The sequence below is a fragment of the Bos javanicus genome, chromosome 26 (assembly GCF_032452875.1).
Source record: "Bos javanicus breed banteng chromosome 26, ARS-OSU_banteng_1.0, whole genome shotgun sequence".
Classification (NCBI taxonomy): domain Eukaryota; kingdom Metazoa; phylum Chordata; class Mammalia; order Artiodactyla; family Bovidae; genus Bos; species Bos javanicus.
In genome coordinates, this window is record NC_083893.1 from 42,140,040 (window position 1) to 42,166,799 (window position 26,760).

A 26,760-nucleotide genomic window follows, 5' to 3' on the forward strand; every position below is an offset into this window, starting at 1 on the left:
AGTTCCAAAGAATAGCAAAGAGAGATAAGAAAGCCTTCCTCAGCAATCAATGCAAAAAAATAGGGCAAAACAACAGAATGGGAAGGACTAGAGATCTCTTCAAGAAAATTAGAGATACCAAGGGGACATTTCATGCAAAGATGGGCACAATAAAGGACAGAAATGGTATGGACATAACAGAAGCAGAAGATATTAAAAAAAGGTGGCAAGAATACACAAAAGTACTGTACAAAAAAGATCTTCATGACCCAGATAATCACGATGGTGTGATCACTCACCTAGAGCCAGACATCCTGGAATGTGATGTCAAGGGGGCCTTAGGAAGCATCACTACGATCAAAGCTAGTGGAGGTGATGGAATTCCAGTTGAGCTATTTCAAATCCTGAAAGATGACGCTGTGAAAGTGCTGCACTCAATATGCCAGCAAATTTGGAAAACTCAGCAGTGGCCACAGGACTGGAAAAGGTCAGTTTTCATTCCAATCCCAAAGAAAGGCAATGCCAAAGAATGCTCAAACTACTGCACAATTGCACTCATCTCACATGCTAGTAAAATAGTGCTTAAAATTCTCCAAGCCAGGTTTCAGCAATACGTGAGCTGTGAACTTCCAGATGTTCAAGCTCATTTTAGAAAAGGCAGAGAAACCAGAGATCAAATTGCCAACATCTGCTGGATCATGGAAAAAGCAGGAGTTCCAGAAAAACATCTATTTCTGCTTTATTAACTATGCCAAACCCTTTGACTGTGTGGATCACAATAAACTGTGGAAAATTCTGAAAGAGATGGGCATACCAGACCACCTGACCTGCCTCTTGACCTGTATGCAGGTCAGGAAGCAACAGTTAGAACTGGACATGGAACAGACTGGTTCCAAATAGGAAAAGGAGCGTCAAGGCTGTATATTGTCACCCTGCTTATTTAACTTCTATGCAGAGTACATCATGAGAAATGCTGGGCTGGAGGAAGCACAAGCTGGAATCAGTTTGCTGGGAGAAATATCAATAACCTCAGATATGCAGATGACACCACCCTTATGGCAGAAAGTGAAGAACTAAAGAGCCTCTTGATGAAAGTGAAAGAGGAGAGTGAAAAAGTTGGCTTAAAGCTCAACATTCAGAAAACTAAGATCATGGCATCCAGTCCCATCACTTCATGGCAAATAGATGGGGAAACAGTGGAAACAGTGTCAGACTTTATTTTTGGGGGGCTCCAAAATCACTGCAGATGGTGACTGCAGCCATGAAATTAAAAGATGCTTACTCCTTGGAAGGAAAGTTATGACCAACCTAGACAGCATATTAAAAAGCAGAGACATTACTTTGTCAACAAAGGTCCGTCTAGTCAAGGCTATTGTTTTTCCAGTGGTCATGTATGGATGTGAGAGTTGGACTATGAAGAAAGCTGAGTGCCGAAGAATTGATGCTTTTGAATTGTGGTGTTGGAGAAGACTCTTCAGAGTCCCTTCGATTGCAAGGAGATCCAACCAGTCCATCCTAAAGATCAGTCCTGGGTGTTCATTGGAAGGACTGATGTTGAAGCTGAAGCTCCAATACTTTGGTCACCTGATGTGAAGAGCTGACTCATTTGAAAAGACCCTAATGCTGGGAAAGATTGAGGGCAGGAGGAGAAGGGGACGACAGAGGATGAGATGGTTGGATGGCATCACCAACTCGATGGACATGGGTTTAGGTGGACTCCGGGATTTGGTGATGGACAGGGAGGCCTGGCGTGCTGCGCTTCATGGGGTTGCAAAGAGTCGGACACGACTGAGCGACTGAACTGAACTGAACTGAAAGACCTGTTAAAAAAAAAAAAATTAGTCCATTCTTTGGACAAATTCTTAGAAAGGTACAATCTCCCTAGACTGAACCAGGAAGAAATAGAAAATATGAGCAGAAAATCACAAGCACTGAAATTCAAACCATGATTAAAAACCTCCCAGCAGACAAAAGTCGAGGACCTGATGGCTTCACAGGCAAATTTTATCAAGAGAAGAGTTAACAACTATCCTTCTGAAACTGTTCCAAAAAGTCACAGAGGAAGGAAAACTTCCCAACCCATTTTAAGAGACCACCATAACCCTGATATCAAAACCAGACAAAGATACCACAAAAAGTAAAAATTACAGGCCAATATCACTAATGAACACAGATGCAAAAATCGTCAGCTAAATACTCGCAATCCATATCCAACAATACATTAAAAAGTTCATACACCATGATCAAGTGGTGAATCCCTGGGACTTATCCCAGGGAGGCAAAGATTCTTCAGCATCTGCAAATCAATCATTGTGATACATCATACCAACAAATTGAAGAATAAAAACCATATGGGCATCATTCCTCCCAAAGAACACCCAGGACTGATCTCCTTTAGAATGGACTGGTTGGATCTCCTTGCAGTCCAAGGGACTCTCAAGAGTCTTCTCCAGCACCACAGTTCAAAAGCATCAATTCTTCAACACTCAGCTTTCTTCACAGTCCAACTCTCACATCCATACATGACCACGGGAAAAACCATAGCCTTGACTAGACGGACCTTTGTTGACAAAGTAATGTCTCTGCTTTTTAATATGCTGTCTAGGTTGGTCCTAACTTTCCTTCCAAGGGGTAAGTGTCTTTTAATTTCATGGCTGCAGTCACTATCTGCAGTGATTTTGGAGCCCCCAAAAATAAAGTCTGACACTGTTTCCACTGTTTCCCCATCTATTTCCCATGAAGTGATGGAACCAGATGCCATGATCTTAGTTTTCCGAATGTTGAGCTTTAAGCCAACTTTTTCACTCTCCTCTTTCACTTTCATCAAGAAGCTTTTTAGTTCCTCTTCACTTTCTGCCATAAGGGTGGTGTCATCTGCATATCTGAGGTTATTGATATTTCTCCTGGCAATCTTGATCCCAGCTTGTGCTTCTTCCAGCCCAGCATTTCTCATGATGTACTCTTCATAGAAGTTAAATAAGCAGGGTGACAATATACAGCCTTGATGTACTCCTTTTCCTATTTGGAACCAGTCCATTATTCCATGTCCAGTTCTAACTGTTGCTTCCTGACCTGCATATAGGTTTCTCAAAAGGCAGGTCAGGTGGTTCTGTACATAGAAGATCCTAAAGATGCTACCAGAAAACTACTAGAGCTCATCAATGAATTTGGTAAAGTTGCATGTTACAAAATTAATACAAGAAATCTGTTGCATTTCTACACACTAACAACAAAAGATCAGAAGGAGAAATTCAAGAAGCAATTCCATTTACCATTGCATCAAAAAGAATAACATACCTAGGAATAAACCTACCTAAGGAGACTGGTGGCGCAGATGGTAAAGCATATGCCTACAATGCAAGAGACGTGGGTTGATACCTGGGTCAGGAAAATCCCCTGGAGAAGGAAATGGCAACCCACTCTAGTACTCTTGCCTGGAAAATCCCATGGAGAGAGGAGCATGGTAGGCTACACAGTCCATGGGGTTGCAAAGAGTCGGACACAACTGAGCAACTTCACTTCACTTCACTAAGGAGACAAAAGACCTTTAGTCTGAAAACTATAAGATGCTGATGAAAGAAATCAAAGAGGACATAAACAAATGGAAAGATATACCATGTTTGTGGATTAGAAGAATCAATATTGTCAAAATAACTATACTACTTACAGCAATCTACAGATTCAATGCAATCCCTGTCAAATTACCAATGGCATTTTTCACAGAACTAGAACAGAAAATCTCAAAATTTGTATGGAGACACAAAAGACCCTGAACAGCCAAAGCAATCTTGGAGGGGGAGAAAAAGAAAACAGAGTTGGTGGAATTAGGCTCCCTGATGTCAGACTATACTACAAAGCTCGTCATCAAAACAGTATGGTACTGGCAGGAAAACAGAAACATAGATCACTGGAACAGGATAGAAAACTCAGAAATTAGCCCATGCAACTATAGTCAATCTATGACAAAAGAGGCAGGACTACACAGTGTTGGAAAAGACAGCCTCTTCAACAAATGGTGCTGGGAAAACTGGACTACCACATTTAAAAAAAATGAAATTAGATCATTCCTTAACTCCATATACAAAAATAAGCTCAAAATGGATTAAAGACCCAAATATGAGACTGGACACTATAAAACTCTTAAGAGGAAAACATAGGCAGAACACTCTCTGACATAAATCACAGCAACATCATTTTTGATCCATCTCCCAGAATAATGGAAATAAAAGCAAAAATAAACGAATGAGACCTACTTAAAACTCAAAAACTTTTGCAAAGGAAATAAAATGAAAAGACAACCCACAGACTGGGAGAAAATACTTGCAAAGTATGCGACTGATATGGGGTTAAGTCTCCAAAACTTAGAAACAGCTTGACACTTAATAGCATCAAAACAACCAACCTACTCAAAAAATAGGCAGACAACCTGAATAGACATTTATCCAAAGAGGACAGATGTCCAACATTACATGAAAAGATGTTCAACATTGCTAGTTATTAGAGAAATGCAAATCAAAACTACAATGAGATACCACCTCACAGCAGCCAGAGTGGCTGTCATCAAAAACTCCACAAACAAGAAATGCTGGAGAGGGTGTGGAGAGAATTTAAATTGGTGAGAATATAAATTCTCACTGTTGGTGACGATGTAAATTGGTACAGCCACTATGGAAAACAATATGGAGGTTCCTTCAGTTCGGTTCAGTCGCTCAGTCGCGTCCGACTCTTTGTGACCCCATGAATCGCAGCACGCCAGGCCTCCCTGTCCATCACCAACTCCCGGAGTTTCAAACTCATGTCCATCGAGTCAGTGAGGCCATCCAGCAATCTCATCCTCTGTCATCCCCTTCTCTTCCTGCCCCCAATCCCTCCCAGCATCAGTCTTTTCCAATGAGTCAACTCTTCACATGAGGTGGCCAAAGTATTGGACTTTCAGCTTCAGCATCAGTCCTTCCAATGAACACCCAGGACTGATCTCCCGTAGAATGGACTGGTTGGATCTCCTTGCAGTCCAGGGACTCTCAAGAGTCTTCTCCAATACCACAGTTCAAAAGCATCAATTCTTCGGCACTCAGCTTTCTTCACAGATATGTGAAGAAACTCTTACATCCATACATGACCACTGGAAAAACCATAGCCTTGACTAGACGGACCTTTGTTGGCAAAGCAATGTGTCTGCTTTTTAATATGCTATTTAGGTTGGTCATAACCTTCCTTCCAAGGAGTAAGCGTCTTTAATTTCATGGCTGCAATCACCATCTGCAGTGATTTTAGAGCCCCCCAAAAATAAATTCTGTTTCCACTGTTTCCCCATCTATTTGCCATGAAGTAATGGGACCAGATGCCATGATCTTAGTTTTCTGAATGTTGAGCTTTAAGTCAATTTTTCCACTCTCCTCTTTCACTTTCATCAAGAGGCTTTTTAGTTCCTCTTCACTTTCTGCCATAAGGGTGGTGTCATCTGCATATCTGAGGTTATTGACAGTTCTCCCGGCAATCTTGATTCCAGCTTGTGTTTCTTCCAGCCCAGTCTGACAAAGAGTCATGCTGTTAAATGCTTCCTGACAATGTCACATCTGACAAGTGACTGATTGAAGGAGTTTCTATTATGACAAATGAACTGATTTTATTTCCTTCTCTTACTTCATTCAATATGACATTCTAGGTGATGTTGCTGCAAATGGCCTTATTTCATTCTTAATGGCTGAGTAACATTCGAGTTGGACTATAAAGAAAGCTGAGCGCCAAAGAATTCGTGGGGTCGCAGAGTCGGACACGACTGAGTGAACTGAACTGAACATTCCATTGTATATATGTACAAACAGTCAGACTCGACTGAGCCTGAACTGAACTGAATGTTCACTGCAGCACTGTTTATAATAGCCAAGACATGGAAGGAATCTAAATGTCCATGAACAGAGGAATGGACAAAGATATGGTGCATATATACAATGGAATGTTCAGTTCAGTTCAGTCACTCAGTCGTGTCCGACTCTGCGACCCCACAAATTCTTTGGCGCTCAGCTTTCTTTATAATCCAACTCGAATGTTACTCAGCCATTAAGAATGAAATAAGGCCATTTGCAGCAACATCACCTAAAATGTCATATTGAGTGAAGTAAGAGAAGGAAAAAAATCAGTTCATTTGTCATAATAGAAACTCCTTCAATCAGTCACTTGTCAGATGTGACATTGTCAGGAAGCATTTAACAACATTTGTGTGCTGTTTTGGATCTGTCAGGAAATTTTCTGTTCCTTATTAATTCGTGAATATTCAGGAATTAAGGGGAGAGGCAAGCTCCTCTCCTTGGGGCTTAGGAATCCAGGCATTTCCTTCATTATTTTTTCTATACGGTGACAAGTACCCTCTTCCTTCTTATGAACCATATGGTAAAAGTGATTATTTACAACCTTATCTCTTTCATATGCATGACCTCATGGTTCCTTGATAACTTGTAAGTTTTGATTTTATCTCTGCTGAAAATAGCTATCTTGTAAGACAGTATAAATACCTACACAATGTTGAATAAGACACCTTTGCTCCATCAGAGCTTTGGTCCCCGTGTCTTGCTTTCTCTCTCTCTCTCTCCCTCTCTCTTTCAGGCTGATCCCCTGGAGCACACAGGCTCTCTGAGTTCACTTTCCTGCCCGGGCTTCTAAGACCCTCTCGAGAAGGTGCTCTGCGCCTTCACCCCATCGAGAGGGCGCCATGTCAGGGGCTTTACTGGCTTTCTGCGTAAACCAAGGAATATCAGCCTCACTCTCCTTCACTTTCTTATCAGTTGTCTCCAGACCACCAGGTTCCGGTCCATTAAAGGACCCCAACATGACACGAATAATTGAGCAGCAGAGGAAGCCTTCCTCATTTCTGTGCCACAGCACTTTAAGGGGGTTACACCTTAAATAAAGAGAAATTAGGAAGGAGACAAAACGCTAATTACGTTACCATTTTTGTTGTTGGTAACTCATGTGACAGATCTTCTCATGGGTAAGGCTTTCTACAAATCCAAACCAATGTAGCCATAAAACCTTTTCTGTAAAAAAAAAAAAAAAAAAATTAACATTGACATACTGAAAAAATATTAACAAAATTGGATCCTAGTTTTCAAAAAAGAAAAATCGAGATCCATTAGAAAGTGTGATTTTTTTATTCATACATTACAAAAGCAAAGCTTCATTCACAATATGAACTACATACTAGATAGAGTTATTTCAGCATTAAACTGCTCTCTGGAATCCCTAAACAATATAGTGTGTTCTGCAACCATACTCAAGTTTTATATTTTACATACAAAATACGTTCTTTACATCAAAGTACATATTAATGAAACCAAGTTCAAGAAATCATATAACCTCTAAGACTACTTAATGAAAAGTCCTTAGCAGGGAATTTCTTAAAAATAATATTTCCATTTGATAAATATTTTTGTAGAACTTAAATGAGGTTTATCTCTGGACATTTTTTTAGGTAATATTCCCTTTGTCAAACAGTTCTGCAGATGAATGGCAAACACATTTCTAAAATGAGACAGCACTGGAAAATATCCAATTAAATTTTTTCAAAGTAAAAGTCTAGCCTTTACTTGAGTTTCAAGAAGTTGTAGCTACATACTATATTAATAAAAATCTGAAATAAAATTATTCCCTGTTAATCTCATCACAGTTTCTTAAAAAAATATTAGTGGAGATAAATTATCTACCAACTTTAAAAATCTAAACTTATGTTCACTGAACAAAAATAAATTTAGTTTCAAAACATTGCCTGTTATCAGCAAAGTATTATAAATAGTGCATGTTAAACTTTTATCAACTCATTTCTATAAAATATATGATTAAAAATAAAATGGGAGAAACATATTCAATACTTAATGGAAGATAATATCTTTCCAATACAGAATTCTCAAAAAATTTAAATAAAATCCTAAATATTTTTAAATATACAATACTAAAAAAGTTTCTAAGTTAGATTTGCTTCAAAAACATTAGTGCATTTAGAATTAACTGTAGCTTTCAAGCACTGATACCTTTGGAATACAACTATGCTCTTTAAGTCATAGGAATTTTAACATTATACATTCTAGTTTGTAATTATGAAAAAATTATCTTAACTAAAATGCTCTTTCAAAGCATCTTTAATTGTCAGGAAAAAAAACAAACAAACCATATTTGTCACTGTTTGGCCCAGAATATACAGTTAATAAACTGTTTTTAACATGAGTTCTTCCTTTTTGTTTAATGAAAACTTCCATTTTCTATTTTGTGGTATTGCTTTTATATGAAGAATAAAATAGAAGAAAAAAATAAATACAAAAGCGTCCAAATGACAGCACCCTGTTTCTGACAGTATATACATATGAGGGTCAAGTTACACATTTGCAAAAGGCTGCTCTAAAACTGATCCAAGGAGCAAGAACTCCAAGCAACAGAGCAGAAGAGACTGCAGACTGGAGATTCACAGGCCTCAGACTGACAAGGAGCGCTGTCTAGAGAAACTCCTCAGTGCTGCTCTTTCCACAGTGCAGTGGAGACCAGATTAAACCACAAGAACTCATTTTAATGGCTTTGTAGTATTTGGAAGAGAGAGCAAAATATCCATTAACTTGGCACTTGGGGGTTTTTGTGGACAGATACCACCAATATTTCCCTTTCACTTACTTTAAGAGTAGAAGTCCTTTTTAGTTAATGCTTAATAATTAAAATGTTTGCTTTAAGAAGCCAATTAGTAACACTTTCAAGAATTGAACCAAATTAAAAATAAAAATTTTGCAAAGTACACAGAAACCAACAGTTAGTAACAATATATTTTATTGTTTGACCAAGCTGTCCTCAGAGTAAGCTAGTTATTACACAATATAAAAACAACAGCCTCCTATTCAAAATTATTCTAGATTTATATAGCAAGTTTTATTTTTGTAAACAAATATGTTTAAATGCATTTTTATATCTATATCCTCTTCTACTAAGGCGACGATTCAGTTCACAGTTTTCATATAGTTTTCTTGCTGTACATGAAAGACTGGCAAAACTGCAAGTAAGTGTTATAACTTGAATTCACAGAAAATATCTTAAATAGCCAATTCTGAAGAGGAGAATAGAATGTTGTGGACATATGTTCTCATTTTTGTAAATGTTACTTCACCAACACATTTTCCCGTTTGTTTCTATATCTACCTTTTCTTGAAAATTATGGGCAATACATGGATAGAAGGCAGGAAAAGGAAACTTCAGATTTTTTTTTTGTTTGGAAGGACCGCATTTCCTAGGAATAAGATGGATGACTTCCACTGTACCTCTTTGGTCATCAAAGGAATGGAAGGAATAACAGATTCTCAGTTTGGCTGTAAAATTCATATGTAACATTAGAATGAAGATTTAAATGAAAAATTCAAATTAAAAGGAAAAAAGGCATCTTCATAGATAACCCTCTGATATTTCTAGCGTTCTGGAGTACTTACTGGTAGTTTTTAAAATAAATTACAATAAAAAGAATACAATGGAAAACTGCTGTGTTTAAACTAGAAGCTGAATAAGCAGGTATTTTAAATATTAAACTCCACTTTCAATTTACAGTTTTAAAGTTTCATTTATTTTCAGAACTTTTACTTCATATATTTATAACTTTAATTTTAAAAGAATTAAATGTTTTACATTTGCCCTTATGGAAAAAAGAAAGATTTACTACACTGATACTGCTTTACTATTACCAGTTGAAATTAAACAACTTAATTTAACAACTAAGCTACGTTAACTAATTTTTAATTAAGGGCAATTTCAAAGGCAATTCCTCTAAATATCATTGAAATAAGTTGGAATAGATTTTGAAAGAGAAAGTAATTTATTCTACCATTTTGAAATTATGGCAGAAATAACACCTAGCTGTAATTTAGATGTTGAAATACCAAGAGTATCCATCAGCCTTGACGTTTTTATGGACTGTAAATGTGAGAAATTTAAATAACCACTTGTAAGATTATGATTGTACTCAAATTCTCAAATGTCTAAATGAAAGGAAAAAAGTTAAGATACCAATGTGTCCAACTCTTCTAATACATAAATGACCCTGATGAGGCTTCTATGAAAAAAGAAAACGGACATTTTGTTTCCACTGTCAAACTTATACTCTGTATGTATAAAACTTTAAATTAGCAGACACCTTATTAGGGATGACACCACCCCACCCCTCCCCCACAAAAAACAACAGTAAACTGCAAAACACAAAAAGGCCAAGCGAGGAAAGCAGAGTGTGATTGTGTTCAGTGTTGGTTATGTTGCCCTCTTGCAAAATGACAGGCAAAATCATACTTGTTTTTACATTTGCACCCACATATGTTACACTGAAAAGGATTTTCATACCCATGACATCCCATGTGAATAGTGTAAAGGATATTGTCGGCAAAGTACATGTCACAGTGCTGGCAGTGGTGGAGAAGCTGCGGGTCCTGGACTGGCAGGGTGGGAGCTGGAGTGCTCGGCTGGCTGTTTCCCATGCTTGGAGTACTTGTGTGGGCACTTGGCTCACTGCTCGGCCCTGCCACCGGACTGTAGTTCCTCTGGCCGTGTGGCGGCCGAGGCTCTGGGCTGGCGGGAGAGGAGCTCTGAGGAAGACTTGCTGACACGGCAGAAACCACTGCCTGGGCGGAGGGCTGCTGCATCATGAAGGGCTTCTCCTCGGCGCAGGGAACTACGTCAGGGGACGCGGGGTTTTGGTTTTCAGGTGGCAAACTGGACAGCTGTCCAGCTAAAGTTGAGAGCTGGTTTAAAGGGTTGTCGACCATGAGTTCTTGGGGGTCTCTTGGCAGGCCTCCAGTTGGTGTAGTTTTCGCCATACTTTCATAGGAGTCAGTCTGGATATTTGGGATTTCGTGGGTAAAATCATTAAGGTAGTCTGGCTTCTGAACCACCATGGAAGGTGGGCTTAAGTTGATGAGTGCTCTTCTGCTATAGTTCAGGTTGCTAGTTTTCTTCTGTAAAACCCCCCACATTTTCTTGCTGCTTAAGGAAGACCTAGTACCTTTAATTGGTACCATTTTATGCTTGCGCCTTCGATGATGGGACAGGTTGCTTCGGTCACTGCAGCGGAAGGAACACAATTCACATTTGTATGGTTTTTCTCCTGTATGGGAACGCATGTGGGCTTCCAGATGACGCTCATAGGCAGATGCAAATGGACACAAGTGACATCGATGAGGTTTCTCACCTGTTTAAAAGGAAAAATGGGAGAGAAACTGCAGGAGTAGCTCATTTATGAAAAGTTTCATATTTTGTCCATTCATTATTTAGAAACTCATCAAAAATAAAATGCTTTTCGGAAATACACACATGTACAAAAGATTATTAAAATCCGTTAAAGAAGCTGCATACAACAATCTTCATACTATACTGACTAGTGGAATATATTCCTTTCACAGAAGGGATGGCTAAGGCAACGTCTAAGGGTTAGCAGTGTCGCCTGCAATTTTACAGAAACCTCCTCCCTAGTCTGCAATGGCAATGCACTTAGACAGGATAAAGATAAATATATTTATCCTTCATTCTGCCTTCAGCATTAAGCTGGCCAACATGAGAAGCTGACAGATACTGAGTTTAGATCACAAAGGAAGATAGCTAAGGAAGGGAAAGCTTACAAGGGACCTTCCTTCCTTGTATGCTGTCATGCTATTGCTTTGTAAAACTGGATTCACTTCTCCATTTACTCAAACCTTACATCAACCTTCATTTTCAAACAATCACAACTATTTATATGACAGATCAACCTGCCCTCCTTGGCCCCTCTCCAGCCCCTTCTCTGTTACCTGTGTGAATTCTAATGTGTTCAATGAGCCGGGCGGTGCCTTTGCTGGCATAGTTGCAATACCGACACTTGAGCTTTCCATCAAAGGTCCTTTCAAACCCGTCTACTAACATTCCTGAGTTTTCATCCAGGGAAACTTCAACAGATGGGTGATCAAGTCCATTTTGATCACCATCTGTTCCAGCTACAAACAAAGTATAGCAAAAGAAATTATTCATCTCAGCATCAACTCAATTTAGCAATTTAGTGTTGAGTGGTAGGAAATCTTTCATAAACTGACAGGTCACTTAGCATAAAAGTTAAATTCACAAAAATCACACAGTCTTTCTGAACTGACATTAATTCCATACAAAAGCAGCATCATATGAGGGGGGTCTCAAATCACTAACACATATCAGTGCTCAATGTGCTTTTGAGGAAGAGAACAGGGCATTACCTTTATCTGACAGGTAAGGAGAAAAGGGGAGTAAACAGTGATGGCAATTACATGTTTAAGATTCTAGCCGCTTCTACAAATACAATGGGCTGTCATGATCATCTTCACAAATCCTAGTCTATTTAATCTAGAGTAATTCATGTTGAGTTTTATAGTTCCACTCAGCTTACATCTATGTTCTAGACCCTGGGTTGCATTTAGGATCTTAAAATTCTAATTAAGCACATAAAGGGGAATATTGTACCTGATATCTCTGGATGTTATAACCTGTAAGAATTTCAGTTAAGAGATGTTCTGCTGTTCAATTTTAATCAACTACTTTGTATAGGTAAACTGAAGGAGCAAGTGCTCAGGTCTGGAAAACCAGCAGATGGTGGGGACTACAACCCTGCTCTCTCGGATCTGAGTCCAGGAATTGTACACTAGAGCATTAAGAGGGAGTGTCTATTCCTCCAATTTCATGGGAAAAGCACTTCTACACCATCTTAAGGAGGCAGCCATGGATGTATGGACAGTTTGAGCCCTCTGCTCTACGGCTTCCTCCATACCTCACCAGGAGGAGAGAAGGGACTTTGCTGGTTGGTGCAAGTCCAAAATCCAATGGGTCCATTGCACTGGAGGGACAACAAGGCTCAGTGTCCCCCTTTCTCCCATTGCTTTTCTAAGGCAGTGACTTCCAAAATTTTACATGCATATGGAATCACTTGGGGAGTGTATTAAAATACACCTACTGATACAGTAGATCTGGGGTGGGACCTGATGGTTTGCATTTCTCACCAGCTCTCTGCTGTTGCTGGTCCCTGGATTACAAAGCCCTAGGCCATCTAGGTCAAAGGTTAGCATACTTTTCCCACAAGGGTCAGATAGCAAATACAGGCTTTGTGGGCCACGGGGTCTCTCACAGCTACTCGACTCTGCTGCTATAACTCAAAAACAGTTATAGAAAATAGGTCAGCAAGCATGGCTATGTTTCAGTAAAACTATGGATGCTGAAGTTTAAATTTCGTGTTAATTTTCATGTGTCATGACATTATTTTTCTTTTTCCCACCAACCATTTACAAATGTAGAAACCACTCTTAGCAACCACACCAGCAGTCCAGATGGGGCCCACAGGCTGCAGTTTGCTGCCTCCCGAGCGAGGGTCAGGAAGAGACCCCAGTCTTCGTGTGGGAGCAAACCCGCCGGTCTCTCTGTAGGGCAGACAGGACAGGTTCAAGTACTCACTGCTTTCTCTTGGCTAGTTTCACCTCCTAGGTGAGCACACATGGTGGGCCCTCTCTTCATTTTAAGAGAAGAAACAGAAACCTCTATTTTGTCTCAGGTCTAATACAAAGGCCTTGTGTAATGAAGATGGACTCCCTTTGGGCTCCTTGTACCCACTGTTAGCTAATGGAACCTGGAGAATGGGAAGGAAATTTAGAAACCCCAACTTTTGCACAGGAGAGAACGCATCTCTGGACCCCAGGGTAAGCTCTGGGGCGGGGGTGGGGGCGGGAGGTGGGGGGGTCCTCTCCCTCAGCAAAACCTGACCCGTTTAAAGAAGGGGGAAAAAAACTGCCCATCTTCTGCCCAAAAGAGAATGATTCACATTAGCGAGCAACAGTGGCTTCATACTATGGATAACAACACACAAACATTACATGTATAAAAAATGAATTATTTAATGGTATTAAGAGGAATCTACCTCCCTGAAGAGCCTCTGCTTCTTTGTCCCCACTAACTGATCCAGAAATCATGTTGACATGATGGGTCTGCTGAGTTAGGTATTCCTGGAAATCTTTCACAAAGTCCAAAGGCTCCGGTTTCTTCTCACCCATCTTTGATTTTGATATATATATGTGTATATATATGAATATTTCTGGAGTTTACAGTTCGTTATACCTATAGGGGGAAAATAAAATAATTTTACACTATTTAGGGAGATGCAGTATGTATTAAAACAACAACACTGACGAAGATTATTATGGGCCAGGTACTACAAAGCAAGAGAACACAGTCCCTGCTTTTAAATACCTTATAATCTTCCTGGTGAACTAAAGAAGACATACAAAAAACAGTCAACAAGTCATATATTTAATATTTAAATAAACTGGGATACAAACTTAGTTTGAATGGATGGAAAGAAATTACAAAAAGAAAAACCCAGATGAAAGAAATCGGCATATCAGCAGGGATTATCATTGAAGGAGACAGTAGAGAAACCAAGTGGCTCAAACAGGGCTGGTGGAGAGAACTTCTGGACGATGCCCATGGTGCCGTCCGTACCACGGCACTGTACCAGTGCCTGCGCTGGCCGGTACAGGGGCCACTCGCCACATGCAGCTACTGAGTGCTCAAATGTGGCTCATACAAATGACTTGAGTTTTGTTTAATTTAAAAGTGAAATAGCTACATGTGGCTAGTGACTACCATATCACACAGCAAAGGGTCTTAAAACAACATTCTCACATGAATGAGAACTCTAGAAGTAGGTGATCTAGAACAGTGGTGGCAAACTTTCTGAAACGGGCCAGATAGGAAATATTTTAGCCTGTGACTGTCACTATAGCTAAAAGCAGCCACAGACAATATGTATAGGAATAAACGTGATCATGGTCTAAATTCAATTCAGTTCAGTTGCTCAGTCATGTCCAACTCTTTGCGATCCCATGAACCACAGCACATCAGGTCTCCCTGTCCATCACCAACTCCTGGAGTCCACACAAACCCATGTCCATTGAGTCAGTGATGCCATCCAACCATCTTATCCTGTCGTCCCCTTCTCCTCCTGCCCTCAATCTTTCATTCATCAGGGTCCAAGCAGGCACAGAGCCAGGTTTGGCCTACGGGCTGAAACTTTGTGACCCCTGCCCTAGAAATCCAAATCACCGCCTCTACCACCACTCACCATCCTACTCATTCTGAGAAAAAGAAAAAAAAATTTTACAGAAAAGAAAGAAATACCTGATGCTGACGGAGAGAAACTCTCATGTCAGATTTTGCAATTATAAACTAAAAACTGGTCTTCACATAGGTGTTTGGCCCAAATTCACAAATCAAATAACCAAAAAGTTTTCTAGTAAAAACAAGCTGAGGAAGTCTAGCACGTAGGAGACAACAAGTTTTTCCTTCCAATAAAAACATATTTATGCACATGTTCTAAAATACGCCTTATGCTAAAAATTTCTTTCCCTAAACCCCAACTACTTAATGAGTAATTTACTATCTAAGAAAGTTATCTTTGATAGCCAGCAGTAGGCATCTAAAGCTAAAGGTCAGTCATGTCTCAGTATATATGCTTAATTTTTTCTCAAAGCATAGCACACACACAGAAAAGCACAGCAGTCCTAAGGGTAGAGGCTTGGTGAATTGTCACAAAATGAACACATCCATGAAATCAACACTAATGTCTAGAAACAGAAGGCTACCAGCATGCCAGGAGCCCCGCCGTGTACCACCAAGGGCTCTACATCCCTGACAGCTGAAACTGCTGGCCCAAAGGGTATGCATATGTTCCGCTTCAGATAATGCCAGATAGTTTTTCAAAGTGAGTATACCGATCTGTACTCCCATCAGTGCAGAACAAGAGTCTTGTTGCCACACACCCTCACCAACGCCCAGGTATTTTTTTGCCTTTTTCATTTTAGCCATCTTGATGGGTATATGGTGGTATCACACTGGTTTTAATTTGTATGACTTGATAATTAATTAAGCTATGTACTTGTTAACTTCCCACTTATATAACCTCTATTTCATACCCAGTGAAGCATCTGTTCAAGTCTTTTGTTCATTTCTCTATCAGGTTGTCCATCTAATTAATATGTAAGAGTTCTTCACAATATTCTGGATATGAGTTCTTTATCGTGCTGTGCTTAGTCGCTCAGACGTGTCCGACCCTTTGCAACCCCATGGACTGTAGCCCACCAGGCTCCTCTGTCCATGGGATTCTCCAGGCAAGAATACTGGAGTAGGTTGCTATGCCCTCCTCCAGGGGATCTTCCCAATCCAGGAATCGAACCCATGTCTCCCGCATTGCAGGTGGATTCTTTACTAGCCACCAGGGAAGCCCTTTATTAGATATGTATATCTTGAGAACTTCCCACACTCTGTGGCTCGACTTTTCACTTTCTTAATGGTAACTTTTGATGACCAGAAGTTCTTAATATAGTCCAATTTACCCATCCTCCCCTACCTTTACATTTAGGGTTGCTGGTATCCTTGCCTATATTTTACATGAAGATGTTCTCCTGTATTTTCTTGTGAAATTTTTATTATGCTTTTACCTTTCATATTTTTATCTGGAATTGAGCTTTGTGTATTGTAAAGTTACAAGTCAAAATACACTTTTTCTCCCCATGGAGATATCCAACTATCCTAGCAACATGCATTTGATAGACCAGTCTTTCTCCACCAGCCTCTTTTCTCACCTTTCTAAACCAGATGATATATGAGATGCTATTTCTGGATTCTTCATTCTGTTCCATTGGCCTATTTTTGTCTGTCCTCACACTACCACCACATAGTCTCAGTAATAAAAATCTTAATATCTCAGTAATTTAAGTCCACCAGTTGTTTTTCTCCTTCAAGAATATTTGGACCACTCTGGGTTCTTTTCTTTATGGTCTGAGCCACCACCCTTTTCAGCCTAAGTGTTTCTGTGGCAAGAATTACAGTGTTGTGGAAATGAGGTAAAAGCACATTTTCCAATTAACAAAAGCGTGATCAACTTTAAAAAAAAAAATTTATTTTTTTGGCTGCTTTGGGTCTTAGTTGCAGCGTACAGGGTCTTTAGTTACAGCATGTGGGATCTAGCTCCCTGACAGGGATCAAAGCCTGGCCCCCTGCATTGGCAGCATGGAGTCTTAGAAACTGGACCAGCAAGGAGGTCCCAGAAAACTTGACCAACATTTTAAAAACAAAAACTTCTATTTTAATTAACTTTAACTAGAAATCTACTAGAAATAGACTAACTTGACAGTGTTGCTACTATTGATTGTGTTATACAACAATTAGTTTTCATTCCAATCCCAAAGAAAGGCAACGCCAAAGAATGCTCAAACTACGGCACAATTGCACTCATCTCACACGCTAGTAAAGGAATGCTTAAAATTCTCCAAGCCAGGCTTCAGCAATACGTGAACTGTGAACTTCCAGATATTCAAGCTGGTTTTAGAAAAGGAGAGGAACCAGAGATCAAATTGCCAACATCCGCTGGATCATGGAAAAAGCAAGAGAGTTCCAGAAAAACATCTATTTCTGCTTTATGGACTATGCCAAAGCCTTGACTGTGTGGATCACAATAAACTGTGGAAAATTCTTCAAGAGATGGGCATACCAGACCACCTGACCTGCCTCTTGAGAAACCTATATGCAGGTCAGGAAGCAACAGTTAGAACTGGACATGGAACAACAGACTGGTTCCAAATAGGAAAAGTAGTTCGTCAAGGCTGTATATTGTCACCCTGCTTACTTAACTTATATGCAGAGTACAACATGAGAAACGCTGGGCTGGAGGAAGCACAAGCTGGAATGAAGATTGTTGGGAGAAACAGCAATAATTTCAGATATGCAGATGACATCACCCTCATGGCAAAAAGTGAAGAACTAAAGAGCCTCTTGATGAAAGTGAAAGAGGAGAGTGAAAAAGTTGGCTTAAAGCTCAACATTCAGAAAACTAAGATCATGGCATCCAGTCTCATCATTTCATGGCAAATAGATGGGGAAACAGTGGAAACAGTGGCTGATTTTGTTTTTCTGGGCTCCAAAATCACTGCAGATGGTGACTGCAGCCATGAAATTAAAAGACACTTACCCCTTGGAAGGAAAGTTATGACCAACCTAGACAGCATATTAAAAAGCAGAGACATTACTTTGTCAACAAAGGTCCATCTAGTCAAGGCTATGGTGTTTCCAGTGGTCATGTATGGATGTGAGAGTTGGACTACAAAGAAAGCTGAGCACGGAAGAATTGATGCTTTTGAACTGTGGTGTTGGAGAAGACTCTTGAGAGTCCCTTGGACTGCAAGGAGGTCCAACCAGTCCATTCTGAAGGAGATCAGTCCTGGGATTTCTCTGGATCGAATGATGCTGAAGCTGAAACTCCAGTACTTTGGCCACCTCATGCAAAGAGTTGACTCATTGGAAAAGACTCTGATGCTGGGAGGGATTGGGGGCAAGAGAAGGGGACGACAGAGGATGTAGATGGCTTGACGGCATCACTGACTCGATGGACGTGAGTCTGAGTGAACTCTGGGGGTTGGTGATGGACAGGGAGACCTGGTATGCTGCAATTCATGGGGTTGCAAAGAGTCAGGCACGACTGAGACTGAGCGACTGAACTGAACTGAATTGAATTGAGGAACCAAGAAGAACAGGGGGGCTGGTTTGGTTTCCCTTGTTCACTGGCCCCAGATCGATACATTTTATTTTTGTCTTTCCTGCCTTCTCTCTCCTAACATTTAATTTGTTCTTTACTCCAGACACATTCAGCCAAGTAAGAACCTGCAGGTAATTCTCACTTTTCTTAAGGCAACATGTTTGAATAGTTTCTTTGCTCCTTTTTTAGAAGATGCCTAGGGGGGTCATTATTATTACTGTCTCTTTTCACCATTTTCTACAAAGTTGAGGCTACTGAAAGTCTGTCCTCTGGATGAACAGAATATTATTGTGGTATTAGAATCAGACACGACTGAAGTGACTTAGCAGCAGCAGCAGCAGGTTAAAGCTACTACCTTAAAGGCTCTGAACAGGGTCTTCTCTAGCCTTAGTTTCCTATTTTGTAAAATGAGATAACAGTACCAATTTGTAGTACTGTTTTAAGTTTTACACATAAGTGTAAGTATCTTGCAAGATGTGTAGTTTATGGTATGTTTTCAGACAACAGCAGCTATTTCTGCAGCCAAAAATGGTTATACCTTAGATTAAGAAATTCCCCACTGTGCAAAATTCCAAGTGTCTTATGTTACCATTTTATATATCTCATCTGTGGTTACAATGAAACAAACATGGTCCACTTTTCTCCATTATTCATATATTCCAATTTGCAATTTCCCAAATCAATTTACAATTTCCCAAACTCATCTCTTCTCATTTTCCTCCTTTAGGCCACCTCTTTAACTCACTCGCTTTAATCTGGCTCAGCTTTCTCAGTCTTAAGGATTACTGCTGGCTTCTGAACAGTTTGCTTCAGTTGTTTTCCCATCCTGTCTGTTAGGCCAAACTGCTTTTCTATGCTTCCTAATCACTGTATTAATATTTATGACTTTACTTGATTCTGCCAATTATTTGTCCTTTAAAATCTGCCCTTTGCTTAGGAAAAAAGAAAAAGTTGGCCAGTCAGGTACAATGAAAAAGATCATCAAGAATAAAATTAAAAAATATAATAATAATAATAATAATGATCTGTAATAGGGACTTCCCTGGCGGTCCAGTGGTTAAAACTCCACACTTCCACAGCAGGGGGCATGGGTTAGATCCCTGATTAGGCAACTAAGATCCTCCAGGCTGCACAGTGTAGCCAAAAAAATTAAAATAATCTATAAGAAGATGGACAGGGAAGCCTGGTGTGCTGCAATCCATGGGGTAGCAAAGAACTGTACATCACCGAGCGACTGAAATGATAAGATTATATCTCAATAAACCTGAAAAACACACCTCAAAATATACAGGGATGGGGAGAAACATAAAAATATACATAAAAAGGTAAGAAATAATAGCAGATAAAGAGCAGAATAAATTCCAAAATGATAGAGAAAAATAAAGAGAAATGCTTTTTAAAGAAATGATCAAGAAATTTCCAGAATTAAAGATGTCTTTCATTTCAATCTGAAAGGGAGCAGAGTGCAAAATAGAACATGTAATAAAATAACACTTAGACACATTATTGTGAAATTTTAAAACCTCAAAGACAAAGGGAGTAATAGGAAATTTCTAGTGAGAAAAGACTGCCAACCCACATAGAAAAACAGAGTAGCAGCACTGGGTACAAAGAAACAACAAACTTCCTCAAGCTGCTAAAGGCTAACTTCCGAAAATCTACATCACAACTAAGGGAGAAAATTTAGATGCATTCCCTCTAGAATCAAGAACGCAAGAATGCCTGCTATTACTACTGCCAGTCAACACAGGTAAAGGCTCCCCACCCAAAAAAAATAGAAAAGAATAAGATCTGGGAAATTGTTTTTTTTAAATATAAAAGCTGTTGAGGCCCTACAGATTGTGTTCTAATTATAAAGGCTGTGGTTTAGAAAGAAATCCTCCTGTTTCATTTCAACTTAGCATCACTTTTTGCCGATCACTTCATATAAAAACCGATGTTTCCACTGGAAAGTATCTGAATATACTTCTTAAACAAGCAAGATAAATTTTACCAAATCCTGATTAGAAAGCATAACACTGCTAAACTACACACGACAAGGCAGGGGGGGAAATGCACAAGACTGCAGGGAAAAAATGCAGGACATTTTTATATATGCGTCTCAAGTTTTAAGAACACAAATGAGCCTAATCACAGAGGATGGCTGGCATATTCTGACAGTCCTGGCTATTATCACATTGTCACATTACAAATTTCACTCTGTTCCCCGCCATAAATTTGATTTTCAATCAAAATGCACGATGGACTTAAAAAAACAACCACAAAGGATGCCAATGAAAAAAGGGAAGACATTGGTCAAGAAGCAACAGTAAGAACTGGACATGGAACAACAGACTGGTTCCAAATCAGGAAAGAAGTACGTTAAGGCTGTATATTGTCACCCTGCTTATTCAACTTATATGCAGAGTACATCATGAGAAACACTGTACTGGATGAAGCGCAAGCTGGAATCAAGATTGCTGGGAGAAATATCAATAACCTCACATATGCAGATGACACCACCCTTATGGCAGAAAGCAAAGAACTAAAGAGCCTCTTGATGAAAGTGAAAGAGGAGAGTGAAAAAGTTGGCTTTATTAAAGCTCAACATTCAGAAAACAAAGATCATGACATCTGGTCCCATTACTTCATGGCAAACAGATGGGGAAACAATGGAAACAGTCAGAGACTTTATTTTTGGGGGCTCCAAAATCACTGTGCATGGTGACTGCAGCCATGAAATTAAAAGACGCTTGCTCCGTGGAAGAAAAGTTATGACCAACCTAGACAGTATATTAAAAAGCAGAGACGTTACTTTACTAACAAAGGTCTGTCTAGTCAAAGCTATGGTTTTTCCAGTAGTCACGTATGGATGTGAGAGTTGGACTATAAAGAAAGCTGAGCGCCGAAGAATTGATGCTTTTGAACTGTGGTGTTGGAGAAGACTCTTGAGAGTCCCTTGGACTGCAAGGAGATCCAACCAGTCCATCCTAAAGGAAATCAGTCTTGAATATTCACTGGAAGGACTGATGCTGAAGCTGAAAAACTCCAATACTTTGGCCACCTGATATGAGGAACTGACTCATTTGAAAAGTCCCTGATGCTGAGAAAAGACTGAAGGCAGGAGGAGAAGGGGACGACAGAGGATGAGATGGTTTGGATGGCATCACCAACTCAATGGACATGAGTTTGAGTAAACTCCAGGAGCTGGTAATGGACGAGGAGGCCTGGTGTGCTGCAGTCCATGGGGTTGCAAAGAGTTGGACTTGACTAAGCGACTGAACTGAACACTGTAAACTTGAGAGAAACTCTATTCTTAAGAATTTTAAATATATCGATATGGTTTATAACCACAGATATCCTGCAATGATTTAAAAACTGTCATTCCATCCCTAAGCATTTTTGTGCCCACTCGACCTACATCACCTCCTCTCACGCAGACCTGCAAGACCCCTCCCCCACGGCAGACTTGCAAGCCCTTGCGGGGTCTAGTCTATAAAACAAGCAAGTATATATGATATGCCTAAATACGAATAGAGTCTACAGTTCAAGTCAGCAGTTCTAATCACAATAATTCGAAAAAGAACAATAATTCTGAAACCACAGAAGACTTCCTGATATCGAGGGAAAAAAATTTAAGGGTTTTTGTATCCAAACCACCTTCCTATCTTTAATAAAGTACTCGTCAGTCTCAGGACCGAATGTTTAATTTAAGAACTCCATAAATTAACTGGTATTTAGAGATGCAGCTAAGACAGTGTTTAAAACTTTTGCAAATGTTAACATAAAAATCTACTTTCAGAATCAGCAAACTATAATGTCCTCATTACCATACTTCATGATTATTATTTCCTATTATACAGCAAAATTCTGAGTCCTCCCTGTGATCCCTCTGATTAAAGTTAAGCTGGCATGGTATTCCACAGGTTCTAGATACATGTCTATATAGAAATTGGCTAGAATGCACCTAAATTATTTTTATGCCAACAGTTCTCCCCAACTACCCATTCAAAACTCACAATAAGGTTCTTACAAAACAACCAGCAATTACCCATGCTAGTGAAAGACAGAAGCATCTAAGAAATAAGTTTTGATATCCCAAAAGAACACAAAAACCTCTTTAAGCAAGTAACTTAAACTTTTCTCTGACCTTCTCTGGGTCCTGATATTCAAGTCCTCTGATCTCCTTCAGTCTCAAACTAAGAAAGGGAAGTTGCTCATCAAGACACCCACAAGCCCTCTTACTAGGAGCTAACGGAGGCATCATGATGCAAATTAGAAGACAATCATAAGAAAGAGAGGTAATATGAGAAGGAGAAGGGGCTCTTTAACCTACCTTCCTCCCAAACTCTATTTTTTTAATAAGCTACAGGAGGTTTTGAGAACATGATTAGGCAGCAGTAGGATCTATTTTATTTAATCTACATAAAGTAGTTGAATAACTTCCTTTTACAATAACTTAATTTGGGGTTTAGACAGCCTATATACATACAGTGACTGCAGTTCAATGAATGTATATATACTTTTATACTGATTGCTACAGAATACGTATCAAATGCTTCCTTTGTACAGAGAACATGGAACTTCAGAAATAATTGGAACACATTTCCTCTGGTTACATAACTGTCAAAAAAGCAAGTTCTTCAAAGGGAAAAGGGACATTATGAGGCTTTGAGAAATTATAAAACATAAATAAAAACACGTTGGAAGAAACAAAGATGTATGCAATCTAACCTTTTCACCCCAAATCAGTTCCTCCTTTTTCTTGCCACTCCAACATTGATGAAATGTAGAGTAATCGAAATTTACTCTGGAGACACACCAAGGGACTCCCAAAGGCCATGGAGGGAATTTCAACTAAAATTGAAAAGCCATACAGAGTTCCACAAAGAAAAATATACCACAAATCAAAACCTTTGTGACAAAAAATTAGCATACACAGGTTTAATAAGCTAATAAAATAACGTGCCAATTTTACTAGTACCAGAAAACTAAGCTAAAAGGTAAAGACCAAAGCAGCAGCTTCATTTCAGCAAAAGCTCCAACTAATCAACAAAGAGCTTCAACATGCATCAGTGTGACTATCGTTTTTTTTCCCCGCTGGTGGATTTCTTAAGATTTCATTTTTGGCAAAAATTTTGTCTAAATTAAATAATTTATTTCATTTGTTCATAGTACACTTCTAAAAGGCTCAGGCTTAGTACGGCCAAACAGCTGTAACTGCATGAAAACAAGGTACTAGCCTAGCCCCACAGGGAAACATTTGCGGGAAAAGGTTTAAAAAAACAAACCCACCAGGCACGCCTAATAACGGCGTATCTGATCCCCATCTTTATTAGCCTCTATCGCAACTCAAAACACTTCGGGTTTCCTTGAGAAACTCTTGGGATCCCTGGAGGTAAAAAAAAAACACCAAACACCTCAATTCTCTGTAACGAACTCCCAAGATTATACTGACATACATAGTCGTGTTAAATGCACAACATAAATCAAAACTAAAGGGAATCTGTAAAACTGTTAGCTCAGATGTTTAAATAGTCATTCTAAAGAAGTCGTGTGTCTTCCAAACTGAAGTTCTTCAGAGCTCACAACTTAAACAGCCTGTACTTCTTTTCCCACTAGTCGATCCTCTTCGGACCTAAACAGCACACTGAGGGGGCACTAACTGGGCCGCACGGTTAGGGGCAGCCGGAACCGGTTTAACTTCACTTTAGATTCAGTTACCGAGCACTTAGGAGGTGGATGGCTTGGCTACTCGCACTTCAGCCAGTTACGTTAAGATTTAAATCCTGCACGAACCTCAACAGTTCTTTGTTGCAAAATCCTCCCTACATCTCACATCTCCCCCCAAGTAGAGGGAGTGCTCAAGTAGTAGAAAAGGATCAAGACAGGACTGTCTGATAAAAGACGGGAGGTTTTAAAAGTCCTCCCAACCTGCAGCCCGCAACTGGCGTCGGGGTGGCATCCTCACCAGGATTCGGAACGCCTAGGAGACCCGCGCCTCAGCGGAGCCCCCAGGCCCAGGGACCTAGTGATGACGCGGACCTCGGGGCGCGCCCCCGCCCCCGCGACCACCTGTCAGAGCGAGAGAGGCTACTCCCTACCCAGGAGCCTCCAAGCCCCCAACTGACGGCGACCCCACCGCAGGCACCGCTCCCTCGGGGCTCCGGAGGCCCAGACACCGCACCCTCCGCGCTCCTGTCAGGAAGGTCCCGGGTCGCGACCCCAACGACCGACCGACCAACCACGCCCGCCCCTCCGCTGGGGCTGAGTTCCGGGCGGAGTCAGCCGGCCCGTCGCGAACACCCGGCTCTTTCCCCCCGCCGCTCCTCCATAACCGCTCTGCTCAGCCCTGTCACCGCCGTCCGAGCCGACGACCAGCTACTTACCGCCTGACAGTCGCACCGAGGAACCCCCACCGCCTCGTTCAACGCCGCTGCCGTCGCCGTCGCCCCCGCCGTCTTCGTCACCGCCGCCGCCATGTTTGTTGTGTCTCCGGTTCCCTTCCCGCCCCACTGCCGTGCCCAACTCTCGCGTGAGCAGAACGAAAAAGCGAAGAGAGGCTATTGTCCCTCTCGGCGTACCGTCGGGACACGGGGCCGGGTGAGTGGGCGAGGCTGTGGCTCTACCTGCCTTCAGGTGTTGGCGTGCGGCCCAAGGGCCCCACGCACGTCTGCGCGGTATCGATAGCATCTGTTTTCTAGCACTGATGGAGCGAGCTACTGTTCGGCTGCTGCGCGGCGGCGCGCTGGTGAGTGCGTTCGAGGCCGGCTTCTTGGGGAGGTCCCAGATGACCTTGGCAGCGGCAGAGGGGTCTTTTCCAACAGGACTGGGGTGGTGTATGCCCCGTCCCTGTCCTGTACCAGCTGTTCCCTCCCTCCGCCAGGTCTGTCCCAAGACCCGTTACCGCGGGCGGGCCACGACCCCGACCTGTTTCCAGGCCTCTGGTCCAACAGACCTCAGTTTCCGTAAGGAAGGCTGGGAGTAGCAGCTGGGGAGAAGTAGGCGAGGGGCTGGTCTACAAGCTTCTTTGGAGGAGCAGTCAACCTTGCGTGGGGTCGGAGAGACAACAGCTGCAAGGAAGCTTTTGCAGGTCATTGGGTCCTGAGAATCTTTGGAGGCATTTTGCAGAGATGTCACTTATCTGATGCCGGCTTTTCCCAATACATTTTCACCGCCTACCCTTCCCCCCTAAAAAGATTGTTGAAGTGTGAGCAGCCTCATTCTGCGCAGTGTTCACGCCTGTCCTCTGTAACGCGGCCCTGCTCCAGAGTTAGAAAGGGACCTCGGAGTTGGTGGGCCTCACCGGCCAGAAGGAGAATTTCCTCTGCCCTTTAACCCTGCTGGGACGCGAGCATCTTGCACGGGTAGGCTCACCGTGGCATCGTGACACAGGGGAACCTTTTCCTATCCCTCTCCCTAGAAAGGGAACTGAAACCTACCTCTCAGGAGTTGTACCGAACTCCGCTTTCCAGACCTCCAAAAACTGTAGACTCTTGCGTCGGGTTCTCATCACATTGAACCTTCAGCCCTTAAGATGCGCTTTCCAGAACTATCCCAATGCACTCCCGTTTGTTGGTGCACTTTATGCGAACTTTCCCACTGCTGGCTGTTTGCTTTTTATACTTATTTGCTTTTGTCTTTAGTGAGTTATAGGCCCTCTGCTGTTTCAGTCTGATACCCAGAGGCAAGGCCTTTTGTTTCATTAGAGATAATTAATGTTTGGCTCTGTTACAGGCTTGGGGTATTAAGGAAATTAGTAAAATCACATTAGTGTGTTGTCACAAAGAACTATGTTTTTATGGTTATTGTTTAATACCATTTTATAACCACTGTGTAATACTTTAGCAAAGAAAGGTCACTGTAATTCACAATTTGAGCCTCTTTCATGTTCTAGAGCCAACATTTATTGATCACATACTATGTGGCAGCCATGTGCTTGGTGCTTTACCTGTAATCATTTAATTCTCACAACCATTCTAAAAATTAGTTTATAATCTTTCAGAAGCAGAGGTTCACACTAAAAAAGGTTAAGTGACTTGACTTGCTAAAGTCTATTAACTAGAAAATGGTAGAGCTGGTGTTCTAACTGGTCTGTGTCTTGCCACTCACACTGTTCACTGAACCCAGGGTAGATAAGGCAAGACCAGGGAAGCTGGAAGAAGACTGAAGGCGCTGCGGGGACTGCAGACATGTTTATTCTCTGATCAGTGGCAGCA

At 40.9% G+C, this 26,760-nt stretch overlaps 3 protein-coding genes across 5 annotated transcripts in view; 1 reads left to right on the forward strand and 2 right to left on the reverse strand.

Annotated features, from left to right (window-relative positions):
* LOC133239510 (ATPase PAAT-like) overlaps positions 1-7,017 on the reverse strand; it is a 48,720-nt gene extending 41,703 nt beyond the window's left edge. The window contains exon 1 of the mRNA XM_061403780.1: positions 6,926-7,017. The gene's annotated coding sequence lies outside the window, so the exon portion shown is untranslated. The remainder of the gene's footprint in view (positions 1-6,925) is intronic.
* Positions 7,018-7,104: 87 nt separating this feature from the next.
* Positions 7,105-25,019, reverse strand: IKZF5 (IKAROS family zinc finger 5). Of its 2 annotated transcripts, XM_061403789.1 has the most exons (5): positions 24,931-25,018; positions 23,276-23,398; positions 13,892-14,088; positions 11,772-11,954; positions 7,105-11,176 (listed from the first exon to the last, which is right to left on the reverse strand). In XM_061403789.1, exons 3-5 carry the CDS (start codon positions 14,022-14,024, stop codon positions 10,233-10,235), a joined length of 1,260 nt encoding a protein of 419 aa, XP_061259773.1. In that variant the 5' UTR covers positions 14,025-14,088; positions 23,276-23,398; positions 24,931-25,018; the 3' UTR covers positions 7,105-10,232. The 2 variants fall into 2 exon arrangements, with proteins under 2 accessions (XP_061259773.1, XP_061259771.1); XM_061403787.1 differs by lacking the exon at positions 23,276-23,398 and having other exon boundaries at positions 24,931-25,019.
* A 2-nt stretch (positions 25,020-25,021) lies between these two features.
* Positions 25,022-26,760, forward strand: part of ACADSB (acyl-CoA dehydrogenase short/branched chain) — a 52,446-nt gene continuing 50,707 nt past the window's right edge. Inside the window, exon 1 of one of the 2 annotated variants that reach the window (XM_061403782.1) lies at positions 25,022-25,144. In XM_061403782.1, the coding sequence (XP_061259766.1) occupies positions 25,022-25,144 (123 nt within the window). Of the gene's footprint in view, positions 25,293-26,760 lie in introns of both variants that reach the window. The other variant, XM_061403784.1, reaches the window with a different exon arrangement.